General features: G+C 39.0%; 1 protein-coding gene across 1 annotated transcript in view; it reads right to left on the bottom strand.

Annotated features, from left to right (window-relative positions):
- The window catches only part of LOC126191571 (uncharacterized), a 29,442-nt gene that overhangs the window by 5,840 nt on the left and 9,117 nt on the right, over positions 1-14,485 (bottom strand). The window contains exon 2 of the mRNA XM_049932498.1: positions 11,446-11,637. Within this exon, the coding sequence (XP_049788455.1) occupies positions 11,446-11,637 (192 nt within the window). The remainder of the gene's footprint in view (positions 1-11,445; positions 11,638-14,485) is intronic.

Genomic DNA, 14,485 nt, shown 5'->3' with positions numbered 1-14,485 from the left:
TCCCCAAACATGTTTTTTAAATCTTCTGAAAAACGTGAAAAATGTAAATAAAATATTATTTTGTTAATAATGCTTACAACTTGTATAATAGAATCGCGTTTTTATTTCTACTCGGAGAGAACATTATTTTTTCTGTGAAAAGATTTGGCTGCAATTAGCTCCTCCAACGACGAACTAATAAAAAGATTGTTTCTCCGTTTCGTCTTTAGTGGGAATGCCCTCCTCATTTTCTCTGTCTGGAAATAACAATTGTCTTTTGTGATGCAAAGTCGTAGCTGATAGGATCTCTCCTGAAGAAAATTTTTGTAGCAAAAGTTACAAAAGACGATAATTGCATGCTTGTAAAAGAAGAAAAATCAGTTTGATGCTGAATGAAAATTTTTTTCTTTTTCATCTTCTCCTTCGTCTACTTGCCGTTTGACTTGCCGCATAGTTCTCTAATCCGATGCTGGAAAATCATCATAATGTATTCACATTAAGGAAAGTACCAGATTACTGGAAATTTTTATTCATAGCGACCATATATATGCCCATATGAACGATAATTTATCAGCTGACCCATGAAGAATAAATGATGAAAAGCTGTATTAATTTCATATTATGAGTCAAGACAGAATCATTCATTGGTTCGACAAGAATAATTTGTACCCTTCCTAAAGACCTCTCTCCCAGTGAGGCAACTGAAGCTGATATTTAAAGAGTTATATCTTGAAATCAGAATCTAACTTTAGCAGTCTTGTAGCACGATTCACGGCTCCTGGATTCGGAACTGATATTCTTTTCTTCAGAATACCGACAGTAGCTCGACAGGTTTTTCTAGTGCCATATCACTGTTTCTGCATCGAAATGTGGTGTTCAAGAAATCTAAATGGTAGGAAGAGCGTCATCCGGTTCTTCATTACTGTCTATTATTTTGTAACAAAACAGCTCTACATGTCTCACAATTCATTATCGGTTAATCTCAGCTGTGTACCAAAAATGAACTGTTAATATGTATGTAATATGTAGTTAATTATTTGTAGTTGGTTTCACATGAGAATTTTCTTTATTACCATTTGCAAACGATTGCTGTCTTCCTAATGAAGTTGTTTTGTTAGAAAGTTATGAGTGTTATCTTCAGCCACTTAAGAAGGGGCTGTACAGCGCCTTGTCTCGGAGCACTTCTCTTTCCTAGCAATCAGTCACTTCTAGGCAGTGCACAACAAAATATTAATTATTGTTCACTAAAGTGGTGTAAAATGTAAAATGGGAGCATCGTTTTGATACCTTCACAGAAACAAGTCGTCTCACTCAAATAACTGCCTCGGATGCATCATGTTTCCAAGCAAAGTTTGCGTGGTGATTGCTCACGCCACAAGTGCATTGTAGTGCTTCAAAAACCCTTGAAACTCTAAGTGTTTATTTCTGCTACCTGATACCAGGTACATTATTAACATTAGCCATAGTTTTAGTTGTTTTCCATGTTATAATACCTAAAAAAACTGTATCTGATTTGTTTTGCGTGACAACCATGAGAGCGGCAAGTTTTTACAGAGGTGTGCTGCCGTTGCGACCATCTCCGAATCCGGTCATTATTAAAGTGCAGCCGACAGCCAGCCGACGGGAGGGCGCCTTTGGGAATTTGCCGACACTCTTGTAACATTGTTAAAATATCGAAATAAATGATGAAAATGTTGTAACCACTTATGCCGATATACTCAGACTGTAAACGTTAAAGATATGTGCTTCATTTACTCTGTGTCGCTTCATACTGTCAATAAAGATAAAGCACTTCAAAAAACTTCTGAAGAATATTCCGAACTCATCGGGATTCAAGGCCCAACGTTCAATAATTTGAGCCTGGATATTCAAGAGATTAATCCTTCAAATTGAGTGAAAATTAATTAAACGTAGAAAGATAATTAGCGTTTAAACAAATTTTCTTAATATAAAAACTTGCAATAATATCTCTGACTATAAACAGTTTATTCTAGAGTGAAGCTGATTTTTTGATCGTAATGTGGAATCTTTGGCTGTGTTGAAACTGTGCATTCTAAGGCAGAACAATCGAGAAGATCGAAATAACTCGTGACATTGAACATTCAAGACACAGTTCATAATTTGTTTTATAGTGATTACATTACCAGTCAGTACTTACGGTAAGTGTTATTTAAGAATTACGTGTAACTGTCTTCGTTGATAGTTATGTAATATCGAAAGGCTTTCCAGTAATCACTGTACACTTCAACTTAAATTGTCGTTTTAATCAATTTAGAAAGGCAATAACATTACGTCTCGATACTGAATTTGTGCGAGTGTTAATATCTCTGACTACGACACGTTATTAAATAAAGTTTTGACTGCAGACAAACTAAATAGTATTACCGGAAAGCTCATGTTAATCATAGATATTAATTTTAAATTCTGAAGATGAATTATCCAGTCGTGATAGTCCAGAGTTGTGTGAAACGAGAACTAAACAGTTTTTGATACCAGAGTGAACATTTAACCATCCATATAATAGCGTCGGAATTTTGTTTCGTGAAACTTGCAACTTTTGAGACTATACTGATTTTACGCGACCAGCAGTAGGAAGATCTCCAGGATTTCTTTGTTTGAAAGAAAAGGATCTGCATCATTCAACTGAATCTATTAATTTAAGAAGCTATATCGTCGTGAAGATTAAATTTTTTATGAGCCAGCTGTGTATCTGTGTTGCAGAGACATATAGACATCTATCGCTGGAGGCCCGTGGTGTTATCAAGAAGTAACAAATACAAGCAGGTCTTATACATGTCGAAAATAATTGCCGTGGAAGATTTATGGGCTCCTTTTCGTAACGAGGAAATGAAGACTGAGTGGTGAATCTGAAGACTCACGCCTGCAGCTGGCACCTTGCGTGTTAGTGGCGCACAGCATTTCACTGTAGGTAGGGATCTGACACCAGGTAAAGACACGTCTATAAGTTTATCAGAGATGATATTTCCTTGTTCCTATTTTCCTTTAAAATTTCATTTATTGCCAGCGTAATTTTCACTCACCACTAGACTATTTCTTTTCCTATTCTATTACGTGAATGAGGCTTTCGAGATAGTGTTTATGTTTAAAATCTGTGTGTTTGTCTAGAATTTCGTGTGAATAATTCCTTGGATGAATATAACCTTTCAGTTCTTCTAAAATGTCCTTTCGATATTTTGTGTGATATTTCTAAGACAGCTTCGGTTGTGTCGGCTATATGGTGCTGAGTTTTCAGATGTAAATAGAAGTTGACTGATAAATACATACTGTTTGTTGTGTGTTCTTTAAATCTAATGTTAAAAATTTCGTCCGCTTTAGCCAATAAAGAAATTTGTGCCATCATTGTAGGTGGCTTTGTTTGTTCCAGAAGTACCATATTCTGAGATTTTGGTTGGGCTTGAACGTAATTTCGTCGTAAGAATATTAGTTGTACAAAAAGTCAGTTGTATGTATGTAGATTTAAATAATGCAAGTATTTTATTTGATATTCTTTCTAGACAAATTGTAAGTATGTGGGTTGTTCTACGTTTTGTTAAGGTTTCTCTGATAAGATTTATGCCATTATATATCATGATGGGTTTCAGTTTTGTTTGGTTTTCATATAATTTCCTTACCATTCCTGGATGAATATCATTTTTGTAGGCCATGTAACAGAGTGGTTTCATTTCTTTTTGTATAGCTGATTGTTCAAGAGGTAAACTGATTATTTTATTAATCATGGAGCGGAAGAAGGCATACTTTCGCGTTTTTGGATGGCAAGAGTTGGCATTTATTACACTATCTGTGGTGATAAATGTTCTTTGTACATCAAATAGTGTGGTGGTTGTTGCATTTACTGATTTTCAGGTCAGGGTAGTTTACTGAAATGCCTATTTCCAATTCCGTAGTAAATTTGTCATTGGAATGAAAGCTATTTAGTGCCTGATGTATGTTATTGATGTCTGTATTTTTTCAATCAATCAGCATTAACTTTTCATTTACGTATCTGTAATAGTAGATGACCTTGTTAAATATTGGCCACTGTAAATTTAAATATTTTTCTTCTAAGATAAATATATCTGCAATGGTGCCAACTACAAAGTTTTCCATAGCTACTCCGTCTACTTGGGTGTAGATTTTTCTATTTAATTCGAAATAATTTTGCAATAATGTCGGTTTAAGGAGATCTGTGGTTTCGTAAGTTCTTGCAATAGAGGTTTCCGTATGCTGTAATGGATTTTGCTTCATAATTTTTGCTGTTTCCTGTAGTAGTATGTTGGTGCATAGGTTTAAATGTCAAGAGAGACAGATTTGCCATTAGGAAAATTTATTGTTTTTGTGTGTACAGCTGGTTCATATTTTTACTATTGAAGACATTCACAATCATGCAGATCGTAGTCGATATTTTATGTACCATTGGTCTAAGTGTAAAGTAGTTTTAATCACTATAAGAATACGTGGAGTAATAGTAAAGTTTCCTTTACAGAAAAAATATTTATTCAAGTTTTCAGATGAAATAGTTAGTCTATGCTTGGAAAAATCACTCCGCAATACTCCAAGGTTAAACTGACTTCCAGTATTTTGCAAGCTTAACGTAAATTAGGGATGTTAATGTGTAACATACTTCCTCTTTGAATAACTTCACTAATTTGGATGGAAAAGTAAAGTAGTAAAATATTGATTGTTTCACTTGTTCACTACAGGGACGTGATGATACATCATGAAAAGTTCTAGCAATGATTCAAGTGTAAATACAAAAAAAAAGAAAATCCTTTCAGAACTGACGACCGTTTTCTTCATTGAATATATTATCCATTTTCAGAAGGACAATATGTAAGGTAAGATTTTTCTGGTTTCTTTAGCACTGGTGTATAATGGCTAATGAAAAGCTATCTAAAAGACAAATTGGGTAAGAGGTGAAGTGAAAATTGATTTATTTATATACGACCCCAATAATATACACTAAGCACTTTGGATAATAACGATAGCCTCAGCCATTCTTTGAGTAGATGTCATAACATGATTAACTTCCCTGAAAAATTGGTACTGGTGAAGTATATTTCAAGTCAGTTACTTTCTCAGTGAAGGTAATCACCAATAGCGTCGATGATTAACTTTACTTGCCTTTTCGAGTACACAATTTACGTCAGTTCCTGCCCGAAGGTCGTAGTACAGTCACGCAAGTCAAGACACGATTTTACAACAGGGAAGCAACAGATAGAGAAAGCGGAAATAAAAAATACTTACGTTGCAAATTTTTACTCAATAATAGAACCCTGCCATCAGACTTTCTTGACAAATTTTATCCATTTTTCTCTACATCTTTTGGAAAGCATCCAGCCTGTACCTGACATTATGCTATCAATAAGTCGAAGCAGCTCTTGACTTAGAAATGTTTCCATGGAAAGGGAGGGACAACGGTTTACTGTTACATAACTTGAACTGATTTGTACAGGCATTATTTGGTCGACCTGTCGTATCACTATAAAATGTCAGAATTTTGTCGGTTATAACCCACTTGTTCACTAGTTGCTGTATTTTTGAAGACGCAGGGAATTAAGAAACTCCCTGGAATTGCTCGTTACTTTCTGAAGTTACTATTATTATCAGTCATTCAATCTTTTCGGCAGTTACAAGACCGAACGCAACAATAATTCCTAACTTTAGTTTAGTTTAAAAGTGTGTGTTACCTCTAAGTGTTACGTTTCTCTAAATTTACTTTTGAAAGTATGAAAAGAAGTACGATTTATTACTAGATTTTTAGCATCGTGCTCAAAATCTCTTGCAGTACCCAGTACAATATCAATTCCATTTACATAACTTATCATGCTCCTGTGAACAACTTAGTAAAGATGTGGAGCAGAAAAGTACAAAGTACCTCGACATGCAGAAACTATTGATGCCGCTATGTTGTCGCAAATACCGGTCTTGTTGAATGGTGACAAAAGGACTTTTTTCTACATGTCCAAAGGAAAATGCTGATCGTTGATACCGTCTGTGATGGTCCAGTATCAACATTATGAAACTGCAAGTGGCAGCGTCGCTGTTATAACCAATCTTCCTGCAGAATCATTAAATGCTGACTGGTTCCGGGTTGTTCCAATTAGTTCCGACTTGTTCCACCAGGCAAAAGTGATCCGTTGCAAGTTGTGGCTTTTCGGAAACAAGTCCTGTGTAGACAACATTCATTCAGAGAATCGTCGTATTTTACTAACCACAATCAATGCATGTGTGTTTTGCATATGCAAGAAACATGAAACACAACTGCGAATGCAGACTGTCCCTTAGGTTCATTTAATCAATCAGTAACCCTATCTGAGATGGACGAGTTATCTCTTCATCTCTGCGTTCTACAACAGTCGAAATTTCTTACATTGACCGGTTTCATAGAAATAACTATAAATTGGCACTGAAATAACTGCGCTGTTCCAGTGTGTGAGCGCACAGTAATAAACAGTCTTGCTGATATCACCCGCTGCTCACCAGACTGCTGCCTCCTAGCATCTGTATGCAGAGCAAGCACTCATTGCTGTCGATGGGACCTGTGCTGTGTGCAATCGATTTTATCTTATGCTTTAATAGTGTCACAGTAATAAAAGTTTGCCTTTTTCCATGTTTGTTTGTTTTTCAAATATTCGAGGTCTTTCGTGACTGCATCACAACTAACATTGTATGAAACAGTTATCAATGGTTAACTATAATTCTGCTGTAGGTATTAGCCACTCTTTAAAATAGTTCAGTCTGTGTATGTGTGTGTGTGTGTGTGTGTGTGTGTGTGTGTGTATGTGTGTGTGTGTGTGTGTGTGTGTGTGTGTGTATGTGTGTGTGTGTGTGTGCCAATTGTAACCGGCGTTTATCAGTAGCGTTACGCGTTATGTTGTCGTTCCTATTCCGTAAAGAGTACTCTCTCTGAGGAACCGGTCTGTAATATCAAATTAAACATTTAAAATACTACTTCAAGGATGTTATGAGACTCCATACATCATGCAGAACGTCGAAATATAATATCATAACTAAGGATCCAGCGCTGATAAAGTCAAGTAACGGGGTTTGTATGGTAAACAGCTAAGAAGTGAAACAGCAGAAAAAGTGTCATCCAAACATTTCAAAACAGTATTTAGAAGGCAACACCTTGAGCCCTTTTACCTAATCCATTGTGTTATTGTCATTCTAAGCACCAAAAGGAGGAAAAACAACCGCATTTTCCACGTCCAATGGAGTTAACTTCTTCATCAAGTTACATAGTTGTAAAGTTGAGACCAGTGTAGGCTTCTCATTTGCCCAAGTACTGTAAAACCTAAATAATTTTTCGCTTTCACAAATTTTACCTTTTTCGTGGAAGAACAGATGCAGATCATTCGCAGTGCAATACAAAAACACCTACTTCTTTATTACAACACGAGTGAGTGTGGCAAGAATTTGTCAACATTCGATTTTAGCAGAGGCTGCCACGTCTTCTTAAAAACAAATAGTGTTATTTTTTCATCATTTTTCTGCTGTTTCTTTGACCATGTGCTATAAACCCTAAATCATTTTTCGCTTTCAGATACTTCGACTCTTTTGTGGCACAACACTAGTAGGAAAAAGTTTGCTAGTTTTCACAAGTTGTTCGTAGTGCGTGATGAAAAAACAAATCCACTAAATCCTTTACTAATAGATCAGTTACCGTTCCAAGAATGCGTCAACGTGAACTTAAAAGTATCTTCTTGAGAAACTTTGACGTTCCGTTAATGGTTGTATGAACTCTGCAATTTGAAATTAATAGTGAAATTATTTGACTTTCTGTACTATCCCGTCCCATTCCGTTACATTCTGGAGGTCTTTGTGAATATTTCCATTTGAAACGCATTATGGAATTTTTTGACTTTATGACACGTTCTGTTGCAATTCGTTCTGACAGACTGCGCACTAATACCACTATTTTACATGAATTTTGGAACTGATTGGCGCTCCGATTCGTTCCGTTCCGTTCAGTTACAAGGTGACCACTGTTATCCCGGATATTACTGGGTGGGGCAATGATGGTCTGTTTTCAGGATGACTACCTTTACGCCCAAACACTACTGTGTGGAGCAATGATTGTTAGTTTACGGGGTAAAAATCGTTACCCCTGCGGACAACGAGGGCCAGTTTACAGGTTGACCACTTCGAATGATACAGTGTTACAAATTACAATTCTAGCATTACAGTTAATCAAAGACCTCGGAGGAACTGATTTACTATTAAATGTCGATAAAACAAAAAACAAATGTGTGTTTACGAGAAAACACTAACGTCAATTTTATGCTTCAGATTAATTTTTCATTTTATTTATGGATCCAGAAGTGCTTCACATTTCTAGGCATCCTCAGTGGGTGTCGTGGAATATCGAATTACTTTTCGTTTTTACCTTTAAAACAGTACATGGAAATATTTAATAAGGGAATGAAGAGGTCCTTATAGTAAAACGTGTAATTCATTCTCTGAAAGCGTCGCAGCTTTTCTCCAAGTAGAAAACTGACTGCAAATTTCAACCTTTTCGTGTAGTCACTGTAATTTCTCTACAGATAATAAACGCCAATTCCATCGACAAAATTTGAGAGTTATTTATATTTCAGTATAAGGTACCCATGGCTTCCGATAGTTCGTAGCATTTCGTTTTTTGTTACACTGAAAATACCTACAAGTAACGAGTACATGCTCTGTGTGCCTTGTTGTAAAAAGGCTCAAGGTGTTACCTTCTAAATACTGTTTAGAAATGTTTGGATGACACTTTTTCTACTGTTTTACTTCTCAGCAGTTCACCATACAAACCCCGTTACTAAACTTTATCATTGCTGGTTCCTAAATTATGATATTATATTCCATCGTTCTGTATGTTAGATGGAGTCTCACAACATCACTTTCTCCATTGGGTACTGGGCTAATAGCGTTAACCCTGAAGTAATATTTTAATTTGATATTAGAACCGGTTCCTCAGAGAGAGTACTCTTTACGGAATAAGAACGACAACATAACGCGTAACGCTACTGATGAACGCCACATATAATTGGAACACACACACACACACAAACACACACACAGAGACTGAACTATTTTAAAGAGCGGTTAATACCTGCTACCAAATTATAGTTAAACATGGATAAACATTTCATACAACGTTAGTTGTGATGCAATCATGAAAGACCTCGAATATTTGAAAAACAAACAAACATGGAAAAAGGCAAACTTTTATTACTGTGACATTATTACAGCATAAGATAAAATCGATTGCACACAGCACAGGTCCCATCGATAGCAATAACACATACTTTACTCATCACCTTCAAGCTTACGTTGAGTGCCGCTCGGGCTAGTTTTGCCAGTAGTGTTGGTTGTAAACTAACAGAGACTCACAGCAACATGGATAGGTTTACTAATGAAGAGTTAATAGAAATGCATCTCCTGCACGGGTGCACTGAACGCAGAGGGAGAGTGGCAAAGTGACACTACGTTGAGCTGCCTCCACAGTGACGGCATGAGTCGTCATTGTGTTATAGAAAGCTTTCTTCTATGACTTCATTCTTTTCAAAAACAAGACGAACGAATTTCAAGACATCTATTCAGCGATCAAGTTATCCCTAATGATGGATCATCACGTACGTTTCTCGAAATACGTAAACGAACGTGTTCTAATTATAACAATCGACACGTATGAAAGTTACATAAAGTGTACTCTCAGTGTAATTCAAAGTGAAATTTCATTAGCTCAAAACTTGAAAAACTACACAACATATCTCTATGTCCACCAGCATAATGTGTAGTTAAGCCCTCATGCCAAATTTAGTGCCCCTAACTTTAACCATAAATCGAAGCTCCATTTCATCCTAAAAACGATGAATTATTAATAACTTCAACTATTTTTGCAACATCGTAAAATACTGACTTTAACAGGTATTTTTGTGTCTCGGACAAGGATCTATAATGAAAATGATGGATCATCACATACGCAATTTTTCAACCTTTCTCTGCAGTGTCTAAGGAGAGGTGCAGCTCATCATGCATCTACATCAGTTCAGCCATGAAACCAAACACCCCATCGCTGTATTGACAAGGTATTTCGCAGAGCTGTCAGTTACCTATAACGATGGACTGCTCTCTCATTCATCCAGCTAGTAGATGCGCTGAAGTCTAGTGATATGTGTCAAGTATACCTATGAGGTGAATGTGTGTATGTATGTATGTGTGTATGTGTGTGTATGTGTGTGTGTGTGTTTGTGTGTGTGCGTGAGAGAGAGAGAGAGGGATAAATAGTGCCTGCTTACGCAATTCAGGTTAAGACTAGACAATTTTTCTAAATACTGCAGTACAAGCAACACATTTTTTAAATGGCACCATTATACGCAATTTGGAAGAAAGTTAGGTATTAAAAAAAAGAAAATGCTAGTGATATTGATTGAACAAGCGGAATACATACTGTTTCCGTGCCTTCCCAGAATCTTTTAAGTTCCCGCCTCTTTGACATCGTGTCTGTCACGTCAGTGGCAAGGGGTGATGAATCATGGGTAATGGGGCATGGATTTTGACTTTAGTGGTATCGCACGAGGTAATACTGGTTTAAAAAAGTGCTCGCCATCTAGGATTGTGACAGCGGTATCACATAGTTCAGTACCGCGTTTAAGTGCAAAGTGAGTCAATGTCGCCGTAGCCATAGTACTGATATCCTTTGTTCTAAACTTTGTAGCTCTTAAATTTTAGAAAAAAAATATTTATAGCTAACCAGTTCGATAGTAGTATGAAATGTTAAATGACAAATCGTCACTGAGAGATAAAATCTTATTTGTTTATGATACCGTAAAGATAAAGAAATTATAAAATAAAATTATGAAATAATAAAATAATTATTGTAAAGATAACATCATAAGTTTATCTAATAACAGTTGTAAACGAATGCATAGCATTAATCGCATGAAAAAGATTAAATGTTCTTTCATAATGAGTTATCTATAGAAAATCACGTGGCTCTGGAAATAAATATTAAAGGTCAGTTATTAAATTTAGTGAAAAAATTGGCATTACTAGTGTCTAAAAGAGAGCACAAGTAAATAATTTAAGAAATATCAGAAGGTGATGGTCGTTGTTGGGGGTCGCTTTCTTATTATTAGATAGACCTTTTAGCAAATTGGAAGGTAAGGGCCATCATAACAGTCATAAACAAATGTTGTGCGGACAACGACGAATGAAGTGTGTCAGTGTGTCGTTTCATAATCCAGGAGAAAAATACTGGTAAATTACATAAATCAAACTTTAGTAGCAAAAATTCATGGCGATTTCGCAGTTCCTCAGATATGGAACTGAGGATTAAGTCATAACTGTCTAAAATGATCATTGCACATTCCCATAAGTACTTCCATAAACAACGTGAGTTCACAGATGAATGAAAAAGAAAATTATACACTAGTCCTCTACCGAGTATATGTAAGTCTGTGTGTGTGATGCGGATTTCCTTACCTATAGCGGGTCCAACAGTGAACAGGAAGACACCGCTTGTCACCATGTTAAGGCCTACGGCGGCTGGAAGCTTGTGGTCGGGGCACACCTGGGCAACACACAGGTTAATGTTGATGATGGCGGCGCCTCGGGAGAATCCAGCCAGAGTGTTCCACACATAGAGCGCCACCGTGCTAGAGGACGTGGCTATCACTGCAGAGAGAAATAGTGGCCAGTAGCGAAGCGACGTAAATGGCGGTAGTGCATTCAAAGCTACATTTTGAGTGGTACAGTATCACTTAACTAACGACCAACTGAACCACATGTAATACAAAAGAGAAATGTCAAATGGTTCGCAGCGTGATATACAGTAGTGAACATTTCAAAAAGAAAGTACAAACAAAGCACCACTTAGATCACGGATGGAAGTTATTCAGTTCACCAACATATTTTTCATTTCACTCGAAATATAATAAATGCAAAACATAGTGCACTAATGTGATTATATTGTTGTCCGCAATATTCATTGAAGTAAGAAAGGAAATACGGTAAACAAAAATTAGTACAACCATGAAGTGTGAGTTTGTGCTGAAGCAATTATCATAATCAGTATCATCGTTATCAACATATAGAACAGGCACAGACATGGAACAAGTCTTATTTAAGCAGAAGATTCTCCAACATTTTCTGACTTCTTTTTCCTCCTCTACCATATTCCAATTGTTTCCCTAGCCTTGGACACTTTGTGTATTTTCTTTCAGCCGTCTGACATCGCTCTTTTTCTTGGCCTCTTAATGTCTTTCGTATTTTTGCTTTCCTTGAATTCATTTTGTGTGCCAATAACGCTCTTTCATCTCTGTAATTAAATTTCATACGCTTCTATTCCGCGAAATAACTTCAATGTCGATATTGCTGCAGCATAAGATAAAATAGGTACATAGCACGCTTTCGTATGACACTTTCCCACCTTTGGAGAACATTTGCGGTTATGAAAATTCTATTGTTTTCTATTGCTTTCATTTATCTTTTTGTTGCTGTCACCTTCTGGAGTAGGCGCGGTTCTGTACAGATCACTGCTGGTCAGGGTGAAGCTGGTCAGGGTGAAGCAGTGGCGATGGAGAGAGGAGAGTTAACATCGGCGGGCGAAGGGAGTAAACAGCCAGCAAGGTGTAATAACTAGAGACCGCCCACCTAGACACGTAGTTGGAAGCGTGGCAGGGCAGAAAGGAACATCTACATCTGCATAGCACTCGGAAAGCCATCGTACGGTACGCGTGTTGGAGGGTACCGTATATCAGTATAATCGTTTCCTTTCCTATTCCACTCATCAGAACATTACGACCAACGACCTACTATCGATATAAACCCATCGATAGTAGCTTTACCTGGCGAAGAATGAGTGCTAGGCAGACACAGGCATGGTGCATGTAGTGTCAATGAGCGTGCCGTCCGTCTGTAGAATGGGGGAGGCGTGAGATGTATATGAGTTTGATCGGGGGTTGACTGTGATGGCCCGGAGGCTCGGCACGAGCATTTCGGAAACTTCTAGGATGTTCGGGGAATGCTGCAATGAGTGTCTTCAACACGCGGCGAAACCAAGGTGAAACCACACCCACACGTCGTGGGGTTGGGCAGCCATCCTTCATTACAGATGTTGGAAGTAGTAGGCTGGATAGACTGGTAAAAGAGCACAGGCGGCGTACTGTAGCGGAACAAACGTCATACTACACTCCTGGAAATTGAAATAAGAACACCGTGAATTCATTGTCCCAGGAAGGGGAAACTTTATTGACACATTCCTGGGGTCAGATACATCACATGATCACACTGACAGAACCACAGGCACATAGACACAGGCAACAGAGCATGCACAATGTCGGCACTAGTACAGTGTATATCCACCTTTCGCAGCAATGCAGGCTGCTATTCTCCCATGGAGACGATCGTAGAGATGCTGGATGTAGTCCTGTGGAACGGCTTGCCATGCCATTTCCACCTGGCGCCTCAGTTGGACCAGCGTTCGTGCTGGAAGTGCAGACCGCGTGAGACGACGCTTCATCCAGTCCCAAACATGCTCAATGGGGGACAGATCCGGAGATCTTGCTGGCCAGGGTAGTTGACTTACACCTTCTAGAGCACGTTGGGTGGCACGGGATACATGCGGACGTGCATTGTCCTGTTGGAACAGCAAGTTCCCTTTCCGGTCTAGGAATGGTAGAACGATGGGTTCGATGACGGTTTGGATGTACCGTGCACTATTCAGTGTCCCCTCGACGATCACCAGTGGTGTGCTGCCAGTGTAGGAGATCGCTCCCCACACCATGATGCCGGGTGTTGGCCCTGTGTGCCTCGGTCGTATGCAGTCCTGATTGTGGCGCTCACCTGCACGGCGCCAAACACGCATACGACCATCATTGGCACCAAGGCAGAAGCGACTCTCATCGCTGAAGACGACACGCGTGAGCGGAAGACGGCCTAACGGTGTGCGGCACCGTAGCCCAGCTTCATGGAGACGGTTGCGAATGGTCCTCGCCGATACCCCAGGAGCAACAGTGTCCCTAATTTGCTGGGAAGTGGCGGTGCGGTCCCCTACGGCACTGCGTAGGATCCTACGGTCTTGGCGTGCATCCGTGCGTCGCTGCGGTCCGGTCCCAGGTCGACGGGCACGTGCACCTTCCGCCGACCACTGGCGACAACATCGATGTACTGTGGAGACCTCACGCCCCACGTGTTGAGCAATTCGGCGGTACGTCCACCCGGCCTCCCGCATGCCCACTATACGCCCTCGCTCAAAGTCCGTCAACTGCACATACGGTTCACGTCCACGCTGTCGCGGCATGCTACCAGTGTTAAAGACTGCGATGGAGCTCCGTATGTCACGGCAAACTGGCTGACACTGACGGCGGCGGTGCACAAATGCTGCGCAGCTAGCGCCATTCGACGGCCAACACCGCGGTTCCGGGTGTGTCCGCTGTGCCGTGCGTGTGATCATTGCTTGTACAGCCCTCTCGCAGTGTCCGGAGCAAGTATGGTGGGTCTGACACACCGGTGTCAATGTGTT

This window comes from Schistocerca cancellata, chromosome 6 (genome assembly GCF_023864275.1).
Source record: "Schistocerca cancellata isolate TAMUIC-IGC-003103 chromosome 6, iqSchCanc2.1, whole genome shotgun sequence".
Taxonomy (NCBI): domain Eukaryota; kingdom Metazoa; phylum Arthropoda; class Insecta; order Orthoptera; family Acrididae; genus Schistocerca; species Schistocerca cancellata.
The sequence above is the reverse complement of the archived record's forward strand: the minus strand, read 5'-3'. Positions and strand labels throughout refer to the sequence as shown.